We start from the raw sequence: 26,949 nt of genomic DNA on the forward strand, positions 1-26,949 counted from the left end.
CTACGTCCCTTTCAGCTCCAAACGTTGTTCATGCATTAAAAGCACACAATGAGATATCTTCATAACGAACTCTTTCATCAAACTGAATTAGTCTTGAAAAGCTGATATTCGATCAGTTAGTCAATAAATCATATTCCTTTTATGGAACCTGCAAGTTCATTACCATGTTTGTAACAGCCTGCCACCCACTATTCACCCTCACACAATTTTGTTTAAACTCTGACACCAGTGTTAGAATCTTTATCTGCAAATCTATGTATACTCCATTTACTCTCATACAAAATATACATAACCTTAAAGTAGGGTGCTACTTACCTTACCTTGGGAGATGCTCTTTCTTCCTACATAACCTCTTTCAATACCATACATACCCTGGCACATCTGGGTACAACTTCAGGTCCTCATGGTTATAAGTATGAAGATGGCTGTCTTCAGGGAGACTTGACAATCAACTCCTTACTAATATCCTACTTTCACACTTTATCCGTTTATTTCTTATACTTCACAAAAACCCTGCATCTTATTTGCATCTGACAAAGGACACTGCCTACCAGTACGTACTTACGCAGGACACTGTTTCTGGCATTATCACAGTGAATTCAAAAGCTTGCCAGGAACCCTGGAAAGTCTACAGGGGCTCCAGAGAAGGTATGATAGGTTCAACAAGCCAACAGTAGATATCATATTACATTCAAATGAAACAGAGCCTCTGAAATGTTTGTGATGTAATTGATCTAAAACTAAGGTAAGCGCATTTTAGTATGAGACGCTGTTGTGTGTTTCAATGCATTTATTAATTAGCACGACAGTATATACAAATTAAATACAAATATCTTTAATACTTGGCATTAAAAAGTAACAGGTCAGAAAGAACTACAAGTACTTATGCTTAAACTCTGTCTTGTGCATGGCAAGCAGGACCTCACAGCTTCCTTTCATGGTACAATGACCAATTCACTTCGTATGACCAACTTCAATTGTTTCCCCTGGATACAAAGCAGAATAATTTCATTATGCAAATCTCAACACTGTGCTTAAGCACCAAACCACGAAGATGTATGTGGGAGTAGACGTACATATCCATTCCTTCTTAACTTCAGCACTAAATGCACACTCAACAAACCAGATTCATCCAGGAAGTTATATCTTCTCTGAGATCGCCAAATGCTCCAAGCCCATTCTTCCTCTGTGTCGCCACACACGGTACCTTGCTAGATCCTTCCTTGTTACAATGCCAGTCACCTGAGAGAAAAATATATATCAAAGCTGACAGACATTATAAAATTATAAGTGAAATCATCTGTGTGCAAGGAGATAAGGATGTTTATCAACATACAGGTATTCCAAATAATCTATTTTTGATTTTCTAATCAGGTCTTATGTATTCTATATGTGAATGCTACATGTCCTGTTCATCACCCAAACAATATCAGATAAAATGTACAAATTCTTTAGTTTCCCATTGTGTAATTTTCTCCATTCACCTCTTAAGTACACCTTACCTCATTTGTGTCATTAACAACTGCAAGATGTCTCAATCCCAGGGCCCTAAAGAGACGGAAGACACGTGGCAAAGAGGCTGACTGTGACATAAAGAAAAATACATTCATTTATCTTCATTACACAAAATAGTAACCTAATTTGAATATTTTCATACATACACACAATATTATGGACTTCTTAGTCACTCATCCTAAGGGTAGAACATATATTTTGGATACAAAAACAAAGCGATAATAATATATGGACAAATGAATGGAAGAACGAAGTGCCAGAGAAAAGCAAATAGCAATGAACTTCATATATTGAACTTTACGCAAAATACCTTTGGTGATCAAATCAAAGTGAATGAGATGACTAGAGCATGTACAGTGTGCGAGGGAGATGAGATACACTTACAAAATTTTAGTCAGAAAACCTTCAGGAAAGACATCATTTTGGAAATTTGAAATGTATGGAACAATAATATTAAAATGTCACTTAAAAAAATAGTGTGAGGTGTGGAGTGCATTTAACTGGCTAAGAATACAGCCCACTTGTGAGAACTTTTCTCAATAGGGTATAAATGGCAGAGAATTTCTTAGTCTGCTAAGCAAATGTCAGCTTCTCAAGGATTCAGCTCCACGGAAGGAGTAGGTTTATCAAGGGATTATATATCACCCCTAAGTAGTAATATTTCTACATAGTTTAATACTAAATAAACCTAACCCTATTCTGAATTAGTTGAATCCAATTTGCACCTGGCGCTCTTCTCTCAAAGGTTCTATCTATGCTCAGGTTTCCTCATCAAAATTCTCTACACATCTTCCTTCCCCCATATTTGCTGCATGCCCAACATCAATGTAATAATATTAGGTGAAGTCCACATTGTGAAACACCTCATTACATAATTTTATCCAGTCCTTTGTTATGTCACAAGAAGTGGCATTAGACAAGCAGGTTCTAATGTACTTACATGCTGAACTGTATATGGTGATGGATTCATAAACGGCCGGAGATCTACTGTAAACTTCATCTCCTCTTCCGTAACATCTACTTCCTACAAAAATAGAGCACATAAAATAAGTAATATATTTCTGAATAGGCAGGCAAATCTGTCCCACAACACACCATGGAAGCGTTTTGCGGGACAGGAAGTATAACACCTATTTATTCTTGACCTTGGCAGTAAATGGGGATAAGAGGTCAGCATCATGACCCAGCCACACTTACGCCTGAAGAAAGGACTCCTGGTACACATTGGACATGAGGCTGGGTAGGGCGCAGAGCCAATCTGGATGCAGAGACAAGAAGAAAAATCCTTCGCTCCTGCCAGGGTTCAAACCCCGGTCATCCAGTACACGGTCATAAATTATACTGAGCTACCCTAACTCATATTTCTGAACAGGATCGTCAATCAGAATAAAAACAGAGTCACGCAGATGAATAACAGTGGATGGAAGAAGCAATCACATACCCAACATGCAACTATGAGACACCCTAGAAAGTACGTTTCCTGCTTCGAAGATAATGACATCATGATCTACACAAACAACCTAAGAAATGTAAAGCACTGAGAAACACACCTAAGCTGCCTATCCAAGAAAGTTCTTGCCAGTGGCCTCAACCGAATAAAAAAATAATAAAAAAAAGATAAATAAACGAGATGAAGCCTGTACCTGGATAGTGAGGTAGCGAGGATATTCATCTCTAAACATCTTGATTGAAGGTTGTTTGCAATTCCAAATTTCAGCAGATTCATTGAAGATTTTATTTTTCAACAACACTATGAGCTGAGACCTTAAAATCATTCCTCTAAATGTTTGGCACATCTTCACATCACCCTGGAAATTAAATAAAAAAAATGTAAATTTGACACACAGTGAATGTGATCCCGTAATATAGCAACATAAAGCAATTATTCTTTGAAAATATAACAAAGACCTTATGTCAGACACGAGAGAGTGATGCTTAGCACTGATAGATAAACTGTCCAATTTAATGGTAATTTTACCCAAAGTAGACCATCTGATCGCCCGCATGTTCTGGCCACTATCATTATTACCGACGTAATGAGTACTTCAAGAAAATGAGGATGAATCGTACTGAATTGATGAAAGAAACAAATATCAGAAACCTGAAATATTCATTCTTTCCTTCTCATCGGTATCGTAGTAAATTCATGCAGTCTGGGGGAAATACATCTAAGAAATAATGAAGTGACAAACCTGAGGATCCACAACTGGGAAGCCATTAAAAGTCTCAGACTTCAACACATGAACGATGCGCCTGACAGATTCAACCGTGTTCAATGTCACCACAGGATGGCTCATTACTTCGCTGGCATACATATTATATGACAATGGGGGTGGTTCCCACGGTAACAGGGGAACTCCGCTAAGCTGAATGTGGATGTCATAGATACCCTGAAAAATTAAGTCACTACAGCTGACTGCGTGGGTCTCATTACAAAATTACATTTCAATTACAGATATTAGGTAGGTGCAGTGCCCAGTGACAGGAAAAGATGAGTTTCAGGTGATGTGTATTCTGCCCCACTGACTATAGGTTACATAGTGAATTGATCAGTGATTGCAGGATAACCAAAGAAGCCCCACTGAAAAAATTTTATTTGAAAAAATCATAAGCCATGGAATGGATCAATGTAATAATGGCTTAAAGACCAGCTGAAAACAATTATTCTCATGGAACCAGGAAACTCATGGACTGGTGGTCTCAATGCTGTGAGAAACAGGGCAATTACGCAAGAAATTAACACAAATCAAACTAAACAGACACAGCAGATTTATACTCCACAGTCTTGAACGTTTTGATCTCACCTCATTGAAGAAGTCGCCAGTCCATTTGGCCATTATAAGAGTCAGCATAAGCGGGAGGCCAAAGGTAATGTTACCAGTTGCTTCAATAAGGATGACAGTCAAACTAATGGTCATTCGTACCACGCCTCCAAGCTGTGCAGCTGCTCCCACAAGCGCATACTTGCCAGGGTCAACCCACCCCTGACAAAGAGGATTTATATCAGTCAAGCGTCTATGAAAGAATCCAAGGCACATTACCTTACTTTATGGAAGGTTTCTAAATAAACAAATTTTTCATAATTGTTTATTTATGATACAAATCTATTGTTTGAAAGATAAACAGACATACAGAAACAACGCTGCTGCAGTAGGAGCCAAAATTCTGTTCTTTACAAAACTAATAAACAGTACAGATACTCCATTTTACTAAGGCAAACCCCTTGAATGAATTTTTCAAAGTTAATAACTGCTCATACGGCAAAAATAAACTCCCCATCTTTTATTGAACCCATAGATTCATTACCACCAACAGCCCCAATCCTAAGTCAGATGATTGGTTGCCTGGCTTTCGAGAAATTCCGTCTGCCAACCCATAACGATAACAAGCCATGCAGTGATGTAATGGTCATGTAAATTATTTATTTCTTCAAAAATTGTCTCTCTTTCTTCTCAAAGGCAGTTAACTTTTGTACTTACGGAACTGGGCAAAATGCTCGCCATCCCACTGCCAACCAATCGCCCCCAAGCAGCGCCAGTCAAGAGAGAAGGAATGAACAGTCCGCTGGACACGCTGAGTCCATACGTCCAGCACGACAGCAGGAAGTATAAAATGAAGAACACGACAACAGACACTGCTTTATGCGAGCCTGAAACAGAGGCAGAGTGAAAGATTACCCTTTGTAATATTTAAAAGAAAATAACAACAAAGTTTACAACATTTACAGTGTTTCCATGCTTACCTTTAATGGCTATTGGATAATATTACTTAAAACCTATTTTAAACAATTGAGAGATTATAACAATAGCTTCAAACATTCATAAATATATCATGAGTCAGCTTAATCCAGTCCCTACCTTCATGCCCCATTTCTAAAGAGACTTTCAGACAGTAACCTCTTGGAATGAATCATACACAGACTTTTTCTTTTTCGTGTCCAGTACACACCATTCAGCATGGTGTGCATTTGTGGTTAGCAGGATTCACGACCCATCAGAACATGGGTTCGATCGGGACCGCGACATTTAATGCTCCTGCATGCACAGATTAAAGACTGCCTTGATTGATTAATCACGTGGAGAGTACAACTTCGAAAGCTGTTCATGCAATCTTCTTCATTCTTCAGTCACTCCCCCTCTCTTAGGTCCAAATATCTGCATTACTCTCGTCTCAAAAACCATCAATCTATGCTCTTCAACTAGTCATGAATATGATAATGATTTGCCGTACATGTTCCAAAGTACATGAACGTATATTTTTAAATAACTATGACGGCAAATTTCTTTGCCCTTTCTGGACATGTTTCCCATATACAGCCACATCAATTACAGGTGCGACCATAATATGACGTATTTTCAGATAATCTAACTTTAGAATGCAGAAATACACCACACGCAACAACGACCAACCAAGAGTGCAGCATAACTTACCAGGAGGGTCATGGAACAATGATCGTACACTGGCCTCTGGAGTTTGGAACCATATGGCGGCAACTGCATTGTACTCTCCATCGCCACAATACATCTATTCACAAACAAGCATCTATATTATGATATCATTATCAAATTATGAACAGAAGAATAAAAGACAAAGAGAAGAGATGACATTTAAATGTCAAAGACGACCTGAAGAGATCATTTGGGATATCTAGGGATGGGAGGATATAATTAGCATAGATCTTACGGATACTGTGTACAAAGGCAAGAACTGGATGATGGCATCATGATGGAGGCAGTAAGCACCCTTGAATGTCAGTCAACTTCTGAGAGAGTACATGGCGCAACATCTCAAAAGACGGTTATCTTCAAAAATATATTTTTAACATGTACTAGTAACAAAATGCAACAAGTATTAAAAGCACTTTCCTCTCACATGGTGAAAGTTTCATAACATTTGTCCTACAAACAAATTTATCAAGTTACAAAGATTAATTTATTCCCGCTCTTTTATCTTTCATACTATGAGTATTCTTCTCACCTGAATGGGATTACTGGTTGGATCCTGTCCTAGCGGTTTACAGTCATTGAGGAAATACATCATCCCAAAGCCAAGCGTTGCCGAAAATGCCGCAACCATCACAGCTTCCATCACTTTCATCCATCGAGCATGGATATTTCTGGACACAGAAAATAAAATCCTAAAATGGTATGTCTAAGCTCAGGAAAATCAGTCAGAATTATAGAAATGGGCACAATAAGTGATTAACCATCCGAGGCCAAAGTTCATCTTAATATCAGTGCCCACCTCAAAGAAAATACAAAGTGTCTCATTACAAAATCAACTGGTCAATGCCGTTTTAGGAAATAATCACAGTTTATGCTAAGAATCATACAAAACAAATATACTCTGTGCGTAAAATTAAGAGCTACTGATTATTAAAGCCCATGATAAATATAGTAACTACTGGACTTTAATGGATGGCAGTACAATTCCTATTTAACATTTGGGGAACAAAGAACTTGGATAATAAAATGTGAAAAACCATAATCATAAAGCTCCCGGTACGTAAGCTTTTTCCATGCTCCTGCTACTTCTTCTCTCTTAGATCAAGAAATTCTACTCAGCTCCTTTCCCAATCTCTCTCAATGTTCTTCCTGTAGAGTGAGAGACCGAATCTGACACCCATACAACCCGATGACATAAAATTATAGTTTGGTACCTTTTAATTTTTACACTTTTACAGAGAAAATTAAAAGATTCTGAACTGAACAGCAAAAATCATTTTCACAACTTTAGTTTCTATTAATTTCCTTGTGCAGATAATCTTGATTTATTGACTGTCGTTTCAAAATGTTTAAACGTTGCAATGGAGAGTTTATTGTCCCATAAGTGAAAAGACAACATACCTCATCCTGAATACTGTAAGTTTGTAGTTGATGTGGTTGAAAAGGGAGCCTAAAAGTCCCCCAATTGCACCCATTATCACAAATATGGGTAGCTCAAAAAAATCATACGAGATATTCTCAAATTTTCCAAAGTTTAGAAGTCCAGCATACGAGAGGTCCCCTGGATGGCCATGGTAGGAGCTTAACACTACATTCAGGGTAAACGTAGAGATTATTGATGCAAAGAAGATTCTCCAAGTCAGGCTCTGGTTCCAGAAACTTGCTCCTTCCTCCAAACTAAACAGGACACCACCTACAACAAGCACATAACAAATTACCAATTACGGTTTATAAATGTTAAACAGAATATAACTTGCTTCAGAAACCTGAATTTTTCAGATGCAGGAATTTATAACATTTTCACTGAAACATTAGTAAGTGCTCTGATGGCTGCCCCAGTAAAAAAGTATTTTTAGCAATTATTTCACATTCACTACACGATGAATAACACACATAATTAAATTCTCCGTGGAGCTAAAACAAGCCCCGAGTCTGACATTTATGGGATGACAAAGAAGAATGAAATACACTTTTTCATAAGATGCGTCACCCTGATGAAAATGACAATTAATAATGATGAAAGCTAAGCTTGCAGATCATCATTTAAGAATCAATCTGTGACAACATAATAACCCCGAGAGGAAAAAAATCAATCAGGCAAGATATTAATTGGGTCCGCATTTTTATATAGATTTGTAATAACTCACCCACTGGGGCCCCAAATGCAGCTGCAACTCCAGCTGCAGCTCCACCTGACACAAAATCTCGTTTCTCGTGGTCTTCACGAAAATACTTAAAGATCCTCAAGTCTCGGCGAAATGTACTGCTTTTCCCTTGTGAGATGCCAGCTGCAACAACAGCTCCCGAATGGATCATTGGGCCTTCCTATTGACGACAAAATTCGTACTAACTACTTAACACCAGTGCAGAATCTTCCTAAAAAGCTGGTGAAGGAACTCCCTATTTTTATGGAATCTAAATATTCAAAAACACAATCACAAAATCCTGCCTTTTCACCCTACTCTGAATCAGTTCAATCCCAGTCCATGCTGATCCATTTTTGTCACTGATAATGCCACAGACAATGAAGTTACATAAACTGAATAAGAACCAGTCTTGGAGTATTACGAGCGTACCTTTCCAACAGCAAGCCCACCAACAACAGAAGAGATAACCCCGATCACCTTCACAACGAGAGTCTTGATCCGAACTACACGTGGCATCTTTACTCCATTTAGGTAACATTTTACTTGGGGAATGCCACTTCCTGCGGCAATCGGCTGAAACAATAAAATCACTAAATATCTACGCTGTTTATCAAGAATGCTGCCAGTACGCTGTACTGTTACAAGAGCAGACAGTAGTTTCTTTGTTAATTACTTAATACAGTTATCTTACTTGAAACACATACTAGTCATTCCAATACACACTTTACCTCTACATACGCCACCAAAAGGGACCCAATGGCAACAGGAATCATGTTGGAGATGACCCAGATCAAATATGGTATATATAAACAGTTTTCACTAATGCATCGATCCACATCTTATACAACGTTAAGGAAGATCTTTAAATCTATAAACAGTATTGCAATTAATGCCTATAAGTTACGATTTCCTCAGAGGCAGTACAATTAGCATTCCACTGCTGCTCAATTTTCCCTTCGGTATTATATGGGGCAGGACACAACGGGCCTGTGCAATTCCACATGGACTCAAGTCCCCAACCTTCGCAAAAACAACCGTTTTCTCAAACTTCCTGGCTTCTGTCTTATCTCAATATTAAGGTACCTATGAAATAAATTCTGCTATCAACACATGATGATTACAAAGGAGGATGTATACTACATGCCCTTCCTACTGAATCTTTGATAATCACCCTAGTTACTAGCACACACAATAACAAACTTAACCACGTATACAAATTGTGGTAGTGTAAAGGATACAATTCTTGAGACTCTTGTATTTAATATGTGACAGTTCCTCGATGGTTATATCGATGACACATGCGATTAAAGCTGTCAGCATTCCGATCAACAAGAATATGAACCATCTTGCAAAATTCTTCTTTACAATAAATTTATATCCTTTCGTTCGTTCCTCTTCCAGCAGGAGATGATTCTCACAAATGTCATAATCCAGGCTCTGTAAATATATACAGCAAAAGATAACTTAATTTTCCACTGATTCTATTAATGCACAACAAACATGAAGACAAAGATGAGGTTACCCTGTTCATCAGCACCATGACATAGTGTATAGGACTGACAATAATGATTCCCATATTCCTAACCTCAGCACACATGACATGGGTAGCTCAACAGGTCCCAGAGCCAGTCCAAATTAAATAGCAAACGGAAAAATACTTGATTGCACCTTAAGTCCAACCCTGATCATTGAGTCCAAAATTAGTCACTTTACTATAAGAATATAATTACATATATAACATCAGTAAAACCTACTACATACCTCAAATTTTGCTGAGATTACATTAAGGGAGCCATGTTCAACAGTCTCTAAGACATATTTTCCCTTTGGCAGCTGGGATTCACTACTGGCCAAGATCACTGGATCAGCATTTATAGATGTTGAACCCTTAACAGAGGCAATTGAGAACATTAACAAACAATTATAAAAAAATAAACAGGCACAATCATTCAATGTCTTATCTGAGGCCACACTGTTAACACAACTAGGTAGACAAAGAAGCTAATTATACCAACATACATAATCACATACCCATCCTATCAAGCACTGAGGCATTATAATCAAAGTAAAATCATGAAACTACTGCTAAATCTGCAGTAGATTTTTTTTTAAAATTGGTTGGTTTTGTAGTCACATAATCTGATTTAAATAAATCAAAGGAATAGGTAGGTCACACTAGTTGCATTCTTATTCATAATTGTTAATGAACTTGGAGAATTGTGATATATTTCTTATAAGTTGTATGTTACACAATTCCTTACATCTTCTGGACTTTTAACCACAATAAAATTAATGTTATTATAATACCTACTGTCATGAAATTGACATCCCTCCTAACCTAAAAACCGATAAAGCAACTCACCCCTGATGGACAGTTTTGTTGTGCACCATACGAAATAATTTTATTTTGATTTCGAATTAAAGGCTCCTCTTCACCAGAACTAGAATATGATCTATCTCTCATTTTTTTATTAACACTACAAAATGTCGCTGTTCTTCCAGATATTCTCATAAACACATTTCTCGTGCTTGAAGGAATGGACTAGCATGAAAATATATATTCAATCAAAGACATCACTCTTAAAGCCAGTGAATGGAGTTAAATATGCTTCATTTATGACCACGCAAAACAATACTCATTACTCCTCTTGAACGCCACAAACATTCAGCACGTGATTCATTGGAAATAATCATGGTCATCTGCAGTGCGATCACCAACACAAAAAGAAAAACATATGTATGCTTCCCGTTCGGTTGTTTCCAGGATGTTTTATTACATAAGGTTATATTAAGCACCGTGTGTTCAAATATAATAAAATCTGTTACATGAATTTAGTCATTAGCATACCACGACACATTTCGGTAATCAGCAATATTATGCTGTAGTCGAACTCTCAATTGTTGGTATTCCTTAAATCACTACGCTTACGCACCTTTTTTTGTTATTCCCCAATTTGCAACAGTAAATAATCTGGATTTAATGCAACGTCTGTAACACTGTCATACTTTGCCTTACCTTGTGTTATATTTAACAAAATAAACAGTATTTGAAATATACTTTATTTCACACCTACGCTCATATTTGAAAATGGTATGTCATTTTAAGCCTATTGTTCATAGCAACTGGGATAGGAAAGTTATGAGATGAGAGATTATAAGTTGACAACTTGGTGGAACACGTTTTGATTTCAAAAATTCAAATTGCCTAAAAAAATATGTAAGAATTATCATCTACTGTTCTACTGTACTCAGCATTTTTCTTACTATACATAATGGTGCCTAATGAAATAAGCAAAGTAATATCCTAACTGATTTTAAGCACATTTCTAATTTCCATTAATACCAATAGATTAATTACACTTTATGCAAATAAATACTTAAAAATGTCACCCCATTATCTAGCAGATCTAAACAGAGCAACTAACTTCCTTTCTAGAAAAACAGAGAGCTACATGTACATTTGTCCTCAGTAAGTATGCTGTTTTTTGCTTTCTCTTGGCCATGTTTCACAGCCATCAGGATAGCATGTCACCTGAAGATGTGGACGTCTTGAAGCTGTCAAAGTAAGCCAATGGTTTAGCGCACAAAATAACTTGCATGTTTAAGGATTAAGCACAGTATATTCAATATACATGGCAAGGAGGAGGCTACAAATATTCCACATTTTGTCATGTCCTCAGTCAAAGGACTAAACATAACAGAACAATGGCAGCAGGCAATATAATGTCAACAATGAATTAGTATGAGCAGTTGCTTTATATAAGAGTTAAAGTTATACATACAAAGTTTCAGAATCAAAAAGTCTTCTCTCAAAATAATACAAAACCTTAATAGAGTTGTTTATTCTGTGTTAGTTCAACCTATTTTCATTCTTGCGTTCATTCAAGGTACATATAATGCCACATTACGAACCTGCAAAAACAGAAATTAAAATTAATACTTCGTGGTTATTTATAACAACATTTAAAGCATGTACATCTACAAAGAAACAATAAATAATAAGCTGGAAGACAAAGGTTTATCCAGGTTTTTAACAATTTTATTTTACTGTTGAAATTTTACACTCAGTGTCTGCTGAACAGTTTGTTAAAGAGAAAAATTATAAATCACTTATTTAATCACATTCACTTCAATACTTACAAACTTGGTGTTCCGTACAGTTCATTCTCAATATCTGCGCTTCAGTTACCGGTAAAATTTGGCGAACGCTTCTCAACAAATGCAGCCATGCCTTCCTTACGATCTTCCTGCAAAAAATACAAAAAAAAAGGCAATCATAAATCCTTTCAATTTAAAATGCGTTATATAAATATATCAATTATACAAACCCCTCTAAATTATCTCAGCACAAGTAACACAAAATGGCTTATCATGTTAGAGGTACTGAGTATATATTCTTCAAAAAACTGTTTCTGAAAATAAAAATCCTAAATTCAGTCAAAAAACAAACTTACAGTAGCAAATGTAGCATGGAATATTCTCTTTTCAAAATGAAGTCCTTCCTGTAATGGAGTTTCAAATGCTGTAAAGAAATAAAAAGTGGTATCAACCACTGGCCTTAAGAGGCATTGAGCAATTCACACATTTTAACCCTTATTACTTCTGTTCCGAACTTGGTACATTAACATAAATTAAAATTAACATTCCTTCCAATCTCTTAAAATCTGAAGCAAACTAAACAAATTATTTTAATTCAGTGTAAGTTACACGTTAACATACAAACAACCGCAAGCAAAAAATAAATTATAGGTATAATATAAACTAAGAACTAATTCGGCTCTAAACATCGATAAACACAACCCTAGAAGCAGCAGGATAAATCCCTTTCAGACCAGATAAGAACAATTTCTTTCTTAGAGAATACAGCTCAAAACAATGGGCAGTGATCAAAAGATTTGTTGTGATGTGTCAAAAAATGTCACACATATTTAGAGAACTATTACACGCCAACAAATTATGAATCAAAAATTGCTACCAAATAATACGTACCTGTATTAACAGATTCTTTGCAAAGAGCAACAATCAGTTGGGAATGTGATGAGATTTTTTCTCCAAGTTTCACTGCTTCCGCCACAAGCTGATCAGCTGGAATGACTTTGCTCACAAGCCCTGCACAAAAATAATATAGTCACCTGAAATTCCCAAAACAATTTCTCAACGGCAGACAATCAAAGCAAACAGCCGCCTTAAACAGTTTTCCAAATCACTCCATTGCTTGTGGAACTAAAAATACTAGTGTAAAAAATTAAAATGGTACAGAACAACAGAAAAAAATGAATAAAGAGAGGACGGGAAAGAACAAAACATGATAGACAAAAATAGAAAAAAGTCTTTATGTATACGAATGCAACAAAGGAAATAGTAGTGTGACTGTTTATACCAAAGAAACAAAGACTGAGAAATAGGAAAAACAATGGATCGTTTTCATTTTGTCTGCAAACAACATATTAAGGAAAAAATAACAAGCTAAAACACTGTAAACACAAAACACAATACACAACCTTCTCTGATACTTCTGCACACTTTTCGAACGAGTGCTACAAGTAACTGGATAATTCTAAAATTCTCTACCTCATTAATTCAACAGTCATTTGAAAAATCAGCCCTGAAGATGGATGCAGTATGTTCCCCTGAAATGTCGGTATCTGCCCACAGTCCACAATGCATTAAATTCAGCAGACCAACAGCAACAACTTCACTGCCATGAAGACATCAAACGTCGCTGTATTTTCCCACCAAAACTTAGCTTGGCTATGAAACGTAAACGTAACACCCACCGGCTTTCTCAGCCTCCTGTGCTGTTATAGGAACTCCTGTGAGCGCTATCTCCATAGCCTTGGACTTGCCAATGTATCGTGGCAACCGCTGGGTGCCACCCGCACCTGGGATTGTTCCTATCGCAATCTCTGGTTGCCCAAACTTAGCCTTGTCTCCTGCATAAATGATGTCGCACATCATGGCCAATTCACATCCTCCTCCCAACTGAAAATTATACCAACCATGGCATTTGAACTCCAGTACATGCCAAGTGACTTAAGTGAAGTGTCTCAAACTCAGCAGTTCAACTTAACATGGGTAGAAAAACTGACTGATTTTGACAAAAAATCTGAAAATTATGACTGTGCTGAAAAATCTCAGCAATAGCAAGCAGAAACTGGAGGAAAGAAATTATTCTGACCTTTCAAAAAGAATTTTGGAAAAACCTGACATTTTAGGGGGGAAAAAATGTAACCAACGTTCACATGCATACACAGTAATCATCAGTGAGAAAATGTCACTTTTTTTCAGACTGGCCAGGTTACATTTTAGTCAGCCTATCCGAAAAATCACATTGAAATAAGGCACTAGATAATTCTTCATATACAGTTAGGGCAATTACTTACGGCATATCCGTTGACAGCTGCTATTACGGGCTTCTTGCACGAAGCAATTCGATTCCAATGGCTCAGAAAACTCCCTCTTATATTCTTTGAAAAGGTGTTATTTTGCATTTCCTTTATGTCGGCTCCTAGGTTTCAAAGCAACATAACACATTAACAAGAAGTTCTAGAAAGAACTTTGTTATGCCTAAGAATAGAGTTTCATATAAAATTTGTAAGTATTTTCACAATCTATCTTCAAACCAAAAGTCCCATAGGAGAGATGAGAAATGCAAACAAAATTTTAGTTGGAAAACCTGAACAGAACACACCACATTGGAGACCTAATAATAGACAGGAGGATAATATTAAAATGGTTAGAATTAAATTCCCCCAGGTATGGACCTTTCCTGGCCTTTGCCAACCATAGGCAAATCTAGAATCCATATCTAAGTTCGCGCAAATTCTGTTACCGTCAGTGAATGCATTATGAAGATGGTCAGCAAAGGAGACTTCCAGTTAAATGTAGGGTCCAAACCATGGTGGGGTCCTGGTATACTTCACTTTCTTCCAAAAGATTTATCTTTGGATTCTGGCTGTAAGCAGAAAAAATCTGCATACATACATGACTAGGGATCAAACCCTGAACCTCTGAATGAGAGTCCAGTATCTTACCCTGACGTCATACAGATTCTGAATAAATACAGTGCAAGAGAACTGATTGGATTCAACTGACTCAGGATAAGGTCCAATGGCAAATTCTTGACCATCTAATTGGCAATCAGCTTCTATGGACTCTACTTCATGGAGTTAAGAATTAAAATTCTGCCATCTTCAGAAAAAGGAGAAGTGAAATACATATATTATGTCTACGTAAAATTTAAAGAAAAACATCAAGTTACATGAACTGTGACAACGGGTTTCTACGCATGTACCAACATGTCAACATTTTAAGGTAAGAATTCATCTGCAATCTGTCCCTGTACAATCAAATTGCCTGTTTACCTGCAGCAAATGCTTTTTCACTTCCGGTAATGACAAGAGCCCCAACACTATCATCATTTTCCAACTTATCCACTGCATCACCAACCTCTCTCATCAAGCCATCACACAGTGCATTCAGAGCTTTAGGCCTGTTTAATGTAATAAGTCCAACATTCTTCTTCTCCCCCTTTGTCTCTACGACAATAAACTCATAACTGGATGCTGTAAAACAAAGATATATGAATAGGATATAGAATTAGATAATACAATGTTATGTATCACAGTATAAGTATATGACTCACATATGTTATGTTTAATTCTTAACCTATAATTTGGTACATACTAACAAAGATAGTTCTCCTAATTTTCCATTAATTTTTAAAGGTAAAGCTGTTCCAGAGAACTTCTCCACATTGTCCACAACAAAAGACAGTAATGAGAGTAGGAATTCTCTAGCAAGTAACTTTACTCAATGAGAAATGCTGGATCAGCTTTAGGAGCTAAGAAAAGATAAAGCATTATGAAATTTTTGTTACTGTACAGACTCTAGAATTGGCTAGCTTCACTAGTAGTCCAAACACTGTTCTGATTTGAGAACTGATACCTGAAAATGGTAAATCCTTACAATGGACCAATTCAGTTGTTAATGAAGGTTACCGAGATAAGTTAATATAAAATGTATTTGAGGTTGGAATGGTGTGATGAAAGGTTAACATTGAGATAACTGTACATGATCTATTGACACAAGTGAAGTATTTTTTCAAGGGCATGGAACTCTTGGTAACAGGAATGTGGACAATGGCATCGGATAAAAATTTGAATTAAAACAACAAAATAGTTTTACACTGTTGTTTCAAATGTTGGAGCAACACAAATTACTTCTGTTTACGAACATTCTACAATCATAATTGTAAGCAGTGTCATGAGGATGGGCTGTAGATTCCTCACACTGGCTAGCATTTATTACAAAATAAACACTACTAGCATATTTACCTGTACTGGTGCTGGCATATTTCGCGCAGGATGCTGCTATTCTAGAAAAACCCTGGATTCGCCCAACAAATAATTTCGATGCACTATATACGACTGCCATGGTAGAGGTTAAGAAAAATATTACGTTTCCAGAACACCAACTTCGAATGACTGGCGTTATGCTCTTGGCATACAAATTCTTACAAGTCTGACAAACAGATTAAAGGTCGTTTTGTCTAATGTCCTTGGTTAAAATGGGAACGTTGCCGAATCGCACGCCAAACATACGAACCATACGCGTACATGTTGCCACTAGCTTTATTGCATTTATTGGTTTGTCATTCAAATGTCCCCTGCAAAAATTATACTCTCATATAACTACCACGTTCGTGATGTATTGGGGATTTAGAATACAGATATCAATGGGGAAGACCATTTAAGTGTTACGACAAACTTTTGTCTCGATAAAACTTTAAATGTTTCCTGACCGGTCAAGTAGATGCCCTGATATGACTGAATTATGTATTCATTGACATTCGTGTAAACAGTTTCGTTTGTATGCATGATTTTATATGTTTTAGAAAAACACTGCACGGTATGCAAAGTTTTAAGATTCGTACAAGAGTCACGAAATTCCGATTATTATGGAATCTTAAGGTTTGTTATCGTGTTCACAGGACTCCGCGAATGGCCCCTATCCTGACCCACATGAATTTGGTGATAGCCCCTCCCCCTGGAATAACAAAAGATAAATTGTAATATTACTTTTCAATATATCACACTTCAAAAAAGTCTCTTTCTTTTCCTCACCAAATCTTTATATGCATTTTCCACTACCCACATGCATGCACCATGTCTTGCACATCTCATATGCCTTGATTTAGTATTAATACTGATTGGTATATAAAACAAATAATGAAGCTCCTCATTACACATTTTTATCTTAGTAATATAAGGCAGAGTACAGATGAAGTTCTTCATTAAGCAGTTCCCTCCGTCTTTCTGTTGTGTACTTCCTTTCAGGTCTACATACTTGCCTCATAACTATTCTTATATACCCTCAATCTATATCCCTTATAATGAGAAATCACGTTTCACACCCATACAAAGCAGGCAAAATAGTTTGGTTCTTAGATGGGACATGAGAATTCTGAACTGAATTGTAAGCAAGCATTTCCAGCAGTCCTCCAAGCAGCTTTGTCCACCACATATTTTAGAAGGATTAATGGATGCAGGTAAATCATCTGTATCCTACTCACAAGATGTCTATGCATAAAATATCAAAATACATGCCTACAGTATTACATCATTCAGACTTCAAACGAATTTTCATGTGGCCTACTTTCTGCACAGGAACAACTCCAATAAAGATAATTTTGTTTTTATTTTAAAAAACTTTTATCAACTGTTTTATCCTCTCTTGTTGATAACAAGCTTATTCCTGTATATTCTGTCTCACACTCTGTTAACAGAAAAACTAGATGTCACAGTACCAATTACATAATGCAAACAGTTAATGACCTTCAATTGATACAAAAAATTGCAAAGACTGTATGAAAATAACTGACACTTCACACATGAATTTCAAAATTCTGCAGATTATGCTGAACTAATGAAGTCACTTTTGTCCATAAATATTATCTGCTAATGAAACCATGATGTGCTTTACTCCATCTGTAAGGAATTTGCTCATAAAGAAGACGCCAGACTGAGTACTTCCTTAAGGTCTACAACAGCAGTCAACAAAGCTGCCATGTGGCACATTTTATTAAATTTAAAAATATACCACTCACTCTACATTTATCAAAACTGTTTTTTCTCAATAGTCCGTCAGATGTTCCATCTAAAATGGCAGTAAAAGAAAAATATTAACTAACAAATAATCCATTATTTTTTAAACGGCCAAACCTAGTAAATCAGAAATAAAGTAAAATACTTCTTCAGTGGTTCAGTTTATGTTTAATGCCTTATACCTATGTGTCATCTGAAATCTGACAAGTACATCGTAGGTTTCTGACTGTGTCTGTAGTCACCAGACATCTTGTAATTCGGCACAGTCAAGTAAAGATTTAGCGGCCTGGTGGTGTGAAAACTATTTCAAAAACAATTATTGTTGTGAATGGACCATTATAATTATTTCTTGATCTTAACTATGAACAAATCTACTGCATCCTTCTTGGCATCCATCACCCTCCATTAGTACAGCTACTCTTAACCAGTGCTGGACAAATTGCCAAAAATTCTAGGAGCACTTAATCTAATCAACTTCCCTAAAATTTACATTAACTTTGCAGATTAACTTCTTTGCATAAAAACGACTTCCCGAATTCTAAATTCTTCCACTGTAATGCAACATCAGTTTCCTCTGAGGTGATCATATTTGTGCCCTAAGGTTCAATGTGTGCTGTTTCTCGACATATAAAAGTTAATTTGAGTTATTTGGACGAAACACTACAACCATTACAACAGGTACGATTTTCATATTTTTACACAGGGAAGACTTTACTGATGATCAACCAGAACCAGTAACAAAGAACACTTATCACATGCAGCCAATAAAAAAATCAAGCCACCTGCACGCCACAGCAGCATAACTAAAAATAATACGCACACACAGGATGCTGTAAACCTAGCAATTCATAATTTCACCTTCCACCAGGCAGTCTACGAGCCCTGATTGATGAAACAGCCTAACAAAGATGAACCAATAATACAAAATAACTAGGAAATTCACCAACAAAAATGATATGGTTCTGGCCTTCCACAACAGTTTCTTTTGCGAAGGGGAGAGAAAAAGTCTCTTCTCAGTGTACTGAAACCATAAAATAACAATTATTTTACAATAATTCTAATATTAAGTTAATAAACAGATAGTGCAAGACTTAGTCACAGAAACAAAAATAAAAAATTGAAGTAATAGTATCCCTTAACTCCCCACTTAATGGTACCTGCACCTTGTCGTGGTGGTGGGGCTCGAGTACCTCAGTGACCCCAAGAGCTACTGGTAGGACCTCCCTAGCCAGATTGGTCGAGGGGGAGAGGTCAGACTAAGACAGGTACCCTGGCCCTACAGGTTGGGGGTTGGAAGATGTTTCGAGACCTCGATCAAAGCCTCGGACAGACGGACCTAACAGAGGACCGAATGGAAGAGGAGAATTGAGGAAGGCATGGACTGAATACGGACTGGAGAGCCATAGAAGAAGAAGAAGTATCCCTTAATTATGAAAGACAGTATGACAAACATAACACACAACACCCAAGACTTGTTTCATAAAAAAGTTACAATATGCTGTATCAGTACATCATATTATTGCAACACATAAATTACAAGCAAAAATATAATACTGATGTAATTTCTACATTCATGTCTCCAGGTAAATAATGCCATCCCATTTCCAGCTCAGATAAAATGGATAATTTCCAGAATAGTATCAAATGTCTTTCATTTCTAAAGCTTACATATTTTGATACAGTTTTATTACTAACCACAATAAAATTGGTTACCAATTTCGAGGTACTGTTTTCTAGCACTACATAACGGTACAACAAACCAATACCTTCTCTAATAAAAGATAAAACTTAATAAATAAAACACAGACATATACTGCCAATTTATTTTATGGCATGCCGGTTTATCCCTGGGGAGAAAGCTACTCGTGGACACAATGGGAAAATGGTAAGTCCCTACCCTCATCAGGAATCAAATCCTGTTCAGCCCAAACTAAGCTCGCTTGGCTCAACAACTCACACAATAAAGAGAGCACAAGAAACATATATCATGCCACATGTCACAACAACTTTACAGTTTTTAAGATGCAACCTGTCCTGTGTCGCTATCAAAATCATTGGAGTGACATATTCCTACATTAAAATTAGGGATCCCCATTATCATTGTGATGATGCAGTATAAGGCAGGGCATAGTTGGCATATCTTCCTTATCCCTGATCCAATACTTAAGTGATTATGTTCTGTATGCTTTGGTGAAGAAGCTGCTTTAGTGACGGTTGTCTGAACGTACAGATACCGTAACAAACCACAGCGTTGTCACGCCATCTGAACACAGCCAATTACAGTACCACAATTAACAGTCTGTTTCGTCAACTGGAAAACTGATTCGGAGGTGATTACATTGCGTACAGGATATAGTATACAAGTACGTTCTGACGTATTTACGATTCAATGCACTGAATGCAGAGACAGCTCCTTACATGTTTCTCATACTTTAAGTGTGTTATGATCGGTGCTTTGTACTGTCTTTGTAACAGCTATATCCTGACTTCCATGAAAATACTGACAGAAAATGATAAGTCTATAAATACAAGAGATAAGACACTCCTGAAGGAATACGACTAAATTACAACAGACATGCCTATATCTCAACTGTCGTTATCAGTGAACTTTATTATCCAGAGGATACATCATCGAACTGTCCCTCAACTGCCTGAAATGACAAGTTCGAGGCGCATTTAGGCCTCGGAAAAGTTTTCACTGGAGGAACGTGAATGTCTGCGGGGCAGAAATTGTCTGAAGAAGAAATGAGAGAATCCATCACGAGGAGTGCACGGTGATGCTGTACTTTCTTTCGCGGAGACAGGGGTAAAACTGAAAAAGAACCATTCTACATTAACACATATATCTCAAATCTGAGGTGATGGACTATAAGAAAAAAGCAATGAAGAAATGGGTGAACATTTACGAGCATAAAGTAAAATGTACAAAAGAGAATTGAAGCATAGCAACACAACATTTCATGATGAAGGTCATGTAGAAAGAATTATGGTCTGTTACAGCGATGTCTCTGTTCTGAGTGCAGGCAACTACCGGGTCATAGGTGAAGCCTCAAGTGAGGTTGTGGTAACGAACTGGTTGACTGGGCCTATCACATACATCAAAGGCAGTGAAAGATTAATATGGAGCAAATGTATAGTCAACACAATCTACGCACGAAGAACAAACAGGCTTACATGTTGGATCAAAGTTGTCATTGACTTCATCTGTGGCATCCCAGTTTTCTTCTTCTTCTTCTTCTTCTTCTTTGCATACGTATGAATGACTGTCATTTTCATCAGGAATGTTTTCAATCTCTACTTCTTCATCAAAAGTATTTGAACTTTTATCATCTGGAATATATAAAATATTGTAACATGAAAACAATTAAAAAATTCTTTGAAAATACGACAAAGTTAAATCGTTTCCCACCTAAACCCTAAACAATAATATACACAAAACCATTATTTTACCCATTCTTCTATATGGGTATGAAACTAGGCCTCTGACCTATGGGAAGAATACATATTCAGGATGTTACTTGAGAAAAGAGCACTGAAGAGAATATTGGATCTAAACGAGAAGTAACTGAGGGAAGAAGAAAACTGCATGATAAGGAGCTTCATAATCTGTATCCCTAACCTATTATCATCATCACCATAAATAAACAAAATTAAAACTGTATTGCTCATGCATTCCTGAATATCATATGCAGTTCTAGAAACTGACAACTTTCATAACCTGTTAGCCATGACCCAAATTCACTTAGGCTATAAAATGCAACTTTCATCCATTTTCTCTAGCTTTGGTCGGGTAGGCAGGTTGCTAGAACCCAAAATTAAGCACGTAACGAATGCCCAAAGTTAGTGGCATTACATATATGTTCAGAGTGTGAGACAGTGCCATAAGACACGCAGGCCTGCCACATTCAGACCCCAGGCAATGCACATGATCATAATAATTGAAGAAAAATGGCTAGATCATTATCAACAAAATCATACCTCCAGAAAGACACATATCACAATCCAGTGGTGGCCTCTCACAATCCATCCTTGGTGGATAGATCGATGTCAGTCTTGATCGTATATTACATTTCATATAAATGTATTTATCTAAGAAGTTGTCACCCTTTAGAGATTTTAATACATCAAAGCAATTGTATTCCAAATCCAGCCCTTTAAGACTGGGCATATTATTCAAGATTCCTGGTACTTCTTCTAATGTGTTACCATAAAGATCCAGAATTTCAAGTTGTTCAAGTCTTGTCATACTCTCTGGCAATGAATAAAGCTATAATGAAAAAAATGTATAAACTGAAAGTGATATACAATAACATAAAAACAGAGACTCAAAACAAACAATATGATTTGATATTAATAATATTACTGTTCCCGCTTTCCATTCATACAAATTCTGGTACACGTAATAATGACTGGTACCAGGTATAATATACCGCCAATCCATTAACCCTGAAGCTGAAGTACAGCCAGCAACATTGTCAGAGAAGGATAAAAGTGGCTACAAGATACAAGTTGTATTTTTGAAAACCTAATTATAAAGAGTGACATGCATCATTACACACTTGGACACAATATTTTTTTAAGAACAGTTCTGTTCATTCTCTTGAGCTTTACTGGGACATATATGAGACTGCATCACAAAATAATAAAATTGGGAACATGATGCAAAGACAGCTGTTCAGTGTCACTGTTCTAATAAGAAACAAGGTATAAATTCTATCCTAACCTAAAAAGCATGGGTCTCACCAGTTTGGGTGAAGGTAACAGAATTACTACCACCAATTATGATCATTTCAATTTACTAATCCTAAGCATATCACATTTATTATGAGCTAATATTTAGAAATGGGAAGCATTCTGCAATAACTTATAAGAACGACAGATATAACCTCACAAAATTCAGCTGATACCTAATTACAAACTTAAACAATGAAAACTATACTCAAATTTAAATAATTTAATGTGTTTCTGAAACTCAACACGCAAGCATTCTATTCCTAGTAGCAAATAATTCACTTATTTGAGACCAATCAGACTGGAACTATAAAGAACAGTCACTATGGCTTCATGATGCTCTCTTCTGATTTCTGCCTGGCAACCTTCAGAAGTTCTATTGAATACATCTGATTTTTCATCTCATTACTTACCTGACCCTCACCTGGTTTCAGTATGTTCCACACTCCACAACAGGTGTCACAGCTGCCCAGCTGTCCCCCCCCCCACCAATTTGGGTAATTTCTTAATTTTATTTCAATACTTACTGAAAACTCAGCACATTACACATAAGCAAGATGTTAAGAGCAGGGCTCACCACCTTAAAGCCTTAACAAATGCCTCACTGTCACGTTGTTCACCGATTTTTACAAATTAGGTTCTGGACACTGAGTCGTGGTGGTAACACTGTTATGTCTGGCACAGATGAAATACCACTACCATATATGCATTCAAGAACTAGCCTGCAGAATGTGTGTTCTATTTGAATCAGACTACACCAAAAGAAATATTCTGGACAACACTAACAACACATACGTAATTTCAAATAATTCTGGTCCTTAAACGTACCTTGTTGCCATCTAAGCAGAGTTCTTTCAGCGCCTCCAAGTTTCCTAGTTGCATTGGTAACAATTCCAGCGCATTGTTTGACAGGAGGCATGATTTCAACCGAATTAGGCTACAAAATGAATCTGGCAGCCAATTAAGATCATTTGAACACAAGTCCAAGTGTTGTAACTGACTCAACTGGATAATGTCTTCCGGCAGAGCTCCCAGTCCTACGCCGCAAAGGATCAAACCCTGGAGATTGCAGCTGTTTCTCAGCTCACTAATGGGTATGTCCCAGAAAATATTACCAGAATTTCCATTTAGTTCATTATTCACACATTTACTATTTCCCATGTTCAGATATTCCAAACTTTTCAGTCCATGCAAAAATTTGACACATGTAGTTGTAAGACTACAGTCAGAAAGATCTAAACTCTTCAAACTACTTTCAGAAATGAAGACTTCATTACTGACACCAATCATGTATTTATTGTGAGAAATGTTAAATTCTAACAGATGTTTACATGTATCTCTAAATATCCAACGAGGCATGGTGTATAAACAGTTATGGTCAAGCCTCAACCTTCTAAGTTTGTTGGAGCAGTTTGGTACTTCACTAAAACTGTCAATATAATTATGTGATAAATACAATACTGATACATTTGGTAATCCAGTGAAGAGGCAATATGGCACTTCATACATTGAATTGTAGGAAAGGTTTAATGTTGTAAGTTTATTTAAATGAGTGAAACTTTCAGACAGATATGATAACTTATTTGATGCAGCACTAAAGTGACACAGATTTGTAAGTTGAGACATGGATTCCGGCAAATCTTCCAGAATGTTGCCAGAAACATCCAACTTCTCTAACTTCACAAGTTTGCTGATTTCACTTGGTAAGATTCTGAGGTTGTTGTTAGCGATGCAAAGTTGCCGGAGATTCACAAGACTACACACACTGTCTGGCAATTCAACAAGACTATTACTTTCTAACCTTAAAGTCTGCAACGTTACCAGATATCCAATTTCTTCTGATAAAACCTTAAAGCAATTATGAGAAATGTTCAAATGCTGCAACTTCAAGAGATTTCTCATATTTCGTGGTAGCTGATCAAGTCTATTTTCTTCAAGATTCAAGCGAATAAGATTTCCCAAGTTGGCCGTGAAACTACTTGGTAAATTCTGTATGTCAGTATGTGTAAGAATCAACTCTCTGATATTTTTAAGTTCTTCATTATTAAACACACTTTCATGCACTTGTTCCAAATTCTGTGACTCAAATTTAAGGGTACTGTTGACAGAACAAGGTAATGCTGATATTCCATTCCTTGGTTCCAAATGAGCAGACTCTGCATACTTTGGATTTGAACTTAATACATCAACTTCATCCATGATGCTGCTGAGAGCAAAGTCAAACAAAGGCATTTTAGAACAACTATACATAGATTCACAATTATGGTAAGAAAATGTTTAAGTATGAGAAAGGCTGAGCATCTATAAAGGTCTTAAACACACATTCTGTTAAATGAAAATTTGAGAAAGAGGGGCAGCTTCTCATTTCTTTCATCATTTCCTCCTCCCACAACTCTCTAGTATCGGCTTCTTCAGCACTACAGTAACATCAGTAATAACCACAGTGCTACCAACTTCAATGCTACAGTTTTATATGATTTGTACCATAATCAAACTTATCCTACTATACATACAAAATGCTACTCACATGCAAAGTGTAACAATTCCATCCTTTGTCACTGTTTAAGGTAAGAAAAATGTGGTAACTAAACACTGTTCCATCCATACATAAATTTACAAAGCCATAATTCAATACTTTGGAAGCATCTTACTTTTAACATTGAACCACATCCTTTCTGTGGCATTAATATGACATCCTACTTCCTTATCCATAAAGAAACAGAATAGTTCATCATCAGAAACAATAATATTCTACTGTTATGCAGTAAAACTTTCTTTACATTAATCCAATTTCGGTATTCTACAAGTGCACTACTAGTCAGTCAGCAACATTCACCACCGTTTATAGGTTATGTATATTTAAAAAGCCTGATAATCAACAACGAAGAGCAGTAGAGTTTTGAATAAAATCGCTGTTAGAATATTTATTCTGTATGGTACGTTTACCTTTCCATGATTTAAAATAAGACACTGTTTCACATTTAATTATATGTGAAGCGATATTCTTTTTTCTAAAACAACTTTTAGAGATATTTCAATTCATTCAGATTTTTAAACATAATCTGTTATTCATAAGCTTATTTCCTCATAAATAAAAATTGTACCTACCTTAAAATAGTACACAATCAAGATTGAGGAAGATTGTAACACAACACATATCGTAACACGCAACTTTCAAAAGTGTACATAACCTGTTCTGAATGGAGGGAAGAGCATCTAATGGCGATTTCATTTCAGGCAATATTTGAACATAAAATTCCCCAAACCTCAATCATAGTACAGTTTTATGGGATTGCCAACCTTAAAATACGAGTACCCAGTTTTGCATAATCAGTTTCATTACAAATAAATGTACTCGGTAAAATTAAAATGACGAGTCACCAAAAAGTTAACAAATGCAAAGATACAATAATAGCCTACACAATCAGGAAACTCAATGTCCTTCATCGGTTTTGTCACGTAGTTTTTCGCAAAATACAATATATTACATACCAACATTTTCTGTCTAAAGTTACAGTAATCATATGAATGGGGATTATATTTACGTGGAACTAATAAGAACCGCTACTACATGAAATTAGGATCACATGCAATAATAAAATAATCTGTAGTAAGCATCAAGCACGTCAGGTCAGATCATGGGAAATTACACACTTTTATAAAAGCTTGCCTCAACCTGGTACAGTTCATATATGAATGTGTGTAAAAAAAACCATTCTTCTTAATTGATTATAACCAGCTATCAACTTCAATCAACCGACCAACAGCTTGTTATATATACCACATCAGCACAGGGTGCACACAAAGTTGCAGATATATTTTTCTAAAAAGTGTTTTAACATCTATTTTTTTCTCTCTTCCTTGTATCAAGGTCAGATTGCACAGTTGTTCAAATGATACATGTATTATAACAACTGTATTTGTATTTCAACATCTGTAAGCAGTTATTACGTTTCATGCTATGTAACAGAATACTTCAACAATAAATGACAGTCATTCTAATGT

General features: G+C 36.4%; 3 protein-coding genes across 7 annotated transcripts; all 3 read right to left on the minus strand.

The window, feature by feature from the left end:
- Positions 1-772: 772 nt before the first annotated feature.
- Positions 773-11,569, minus strand: ClC-b (chloride channel protein 7). 2 transcript variants are annotated; one of them, XM_022057448.2, is made up of 17 exons: positions 10,470-11,569; positions 9,869-9,994; positions 9,346-9,544; positions 8,836-8,945; positions 8,537-8,680; positions 8,108-8,285; positions 7,362-7,653; positions 6,493-6,631; positions 5,946-6,039; positions 4,995-5,164; positions 4,320-4,499; positions 3,708-3,905; positions 3,159-3,323; positions 2,456-2,539; positions 1,503-1,583; positions 1,124-1,242; positions 773-986 (listed from the first exon to the last, which is right to left on the minus strand). In XM_022057448.2, the coding sequence occupies exons 1-16, from the start codon at positions 10,617-10,619 to the stop codon at positions 1,141-1,143; spliced, it is 2,412 nt and encodes an 803-aa protein (XP_021913140.2). In that variant the 5' UTR covers positions 10,620-11,569; the 3' UTR covers positions 773-986; positions 1,124-1,140. The 2 variants fall into 2 exon arrangements, with proteins under 2 accessions (XP_021913140.2, XP_021913139.2); XM_022057447.2 differs by having other exon boundaries at positions 773-1,242.
- Positions 11,570-11,844: 275 nt separating this feature from the next.
- Positions 11,845-16,707, minus strand: Echs1 (Enoyl-CoA hydratase, short chain 1). Its single transcript, XM_022057449.2, has 8 exons — positions 16,444-16,707; positions 15,472-15,672; positions 14,491-14,615; positions 13,885-14,089; positions 13,097-13,216; positions 12,562-12,629; positions 12,248-12,354; positions 11,845-12,019 (listed from the first exon to the last, which is right to left on the minus strand). Exons 1-7 carry the CDS (start codon positions 16,541-16,543, stop codon positions 12,289-12,291), a joined length of 885 nt encoding a protein of 294 aa, XP_021913141.2. The 5' UTR covers positions 16,544-16,707; the 3' UTR covers positions 11,845-12,019; positions 12,248-12,288.
- Positions 16,708-19,665: 2,958 nt separating this feature from the next.
- On the minus strand, positions 19,666-26,592 carry LOC110826664 (uncharacterized). Of its 4 annotated transcripts, none has more exons than XM_022057526.2 (6): positions 26,053-26,592; positions 25,472-25,502; positions 23,773-25,147; positions 22,192-22,480; positions 21,388-21,543; positions 19,666-21,025 (listed from the first exon to the last, which is right to left on the minus strand). In XM_022057526.2, the coding sequence occupies exons 3-6, from the start codon at positions 25,141-25,143 to the stop codon at positions 20,826-20,828; spliced, it is 2,016 nt and encodes a 671-aa protein (XP_021913218.2). In that variant the 5' UTR covers positions 25,144-25,147; positions 25,472-25,502; positions 26,053-26,592; the 3' UTR covers positions 19,666-20,825. The 4 variants fall into 4 exon arrangements, with proteins under 4 accessions (XP_021913218.2, XP_021913219.2, XP_021913217.2 ...); XM_022057527.2 differs by having other exon boundaries at positions 23,773-25,150; XM_022057525.2 differs by lacking the exon at positions 25,472-25,502.
- Positions 26,593-26,949: the final 357 nt, after the last annotated feature.

The sequence above is a fragment of the Zootermopsis nevadensis genome, unplaced genomic scaffold (assembly GCF_977971745.1).
Source record: "Zootermopsis nevadensis isolate Lab colony 2312 unplaced genomic scaffold, Znev_1.0 Znev_ptg000028l, whole genome shotgun sequence".
Lineage (NCBI taxonomy): Eukaryota > Metazoa > Arthropoda > Insecta > Blattodea > Termopsidae > Zootermopsis > Zootermopsis nevadensis.

Coding starts and splice junctions, on each gene's coding strand:
- ClC-b (XM_022057448.2), bottom strand. CDS start 10,619: ATGAGAATATCTGGAAGAACAGCGACATTTTGTAGTGTTAATAAAAAA. Junction 3,324..3,707: donor TCCCAGTTGTGGATCCTCAG/GTTTGTCACTTC, acceptor TTTAATTTCCAG/GGTGATGTGAAGATGTGCCA. Junction 1,243..1,502: donor TTGTTAATGACACAAATGAG/GTAAGGTGTACT, acceptor TTTTTCTCTCAG/GTGACTGGCATTGTAACAAG.
- Echs1 (XM_022057449.2), bottom strand. CDS start 16,543: ATGGCAGTCGTATATAGTGCATCGAAATTATTTGTTGGGCGAATCCAG. Junction 14,090..14,490: donor CAGCTGTCAACGGATATGCC/GTAAGTAATTGC, acceptor TATAATTTTCAG/TTGGGAGGAGGATGTGAATT. Junction 12,630..13,096: donor CAAAGAATCTGTTAATACAG/GTACGTATTATT, acceptor ATTTCTTTACAG/CATTTGAAACTCCATTACAG.
- LOC110826664 (XM_022057525.2), bottom strand. CDS start 25,143: ATGGATGAAGTTGATGTATTAAGTTCAAATCCAAAGTATGCAGAGTCT. Junction 21,544..22,191: donor TGATATGTGTCTTTCTGGAG/GTATGATTTTGT, acceptor TATATATTCCAG/ATGATAAAAGTTCAAATACT. Junction 21,026..21,387: donor TGACAACTTTGATCCAACAT/GTAAGCCTGTTT, acceptor GTTCTTTTTCAG/TTTTACCCCTGTCTCCGCGA.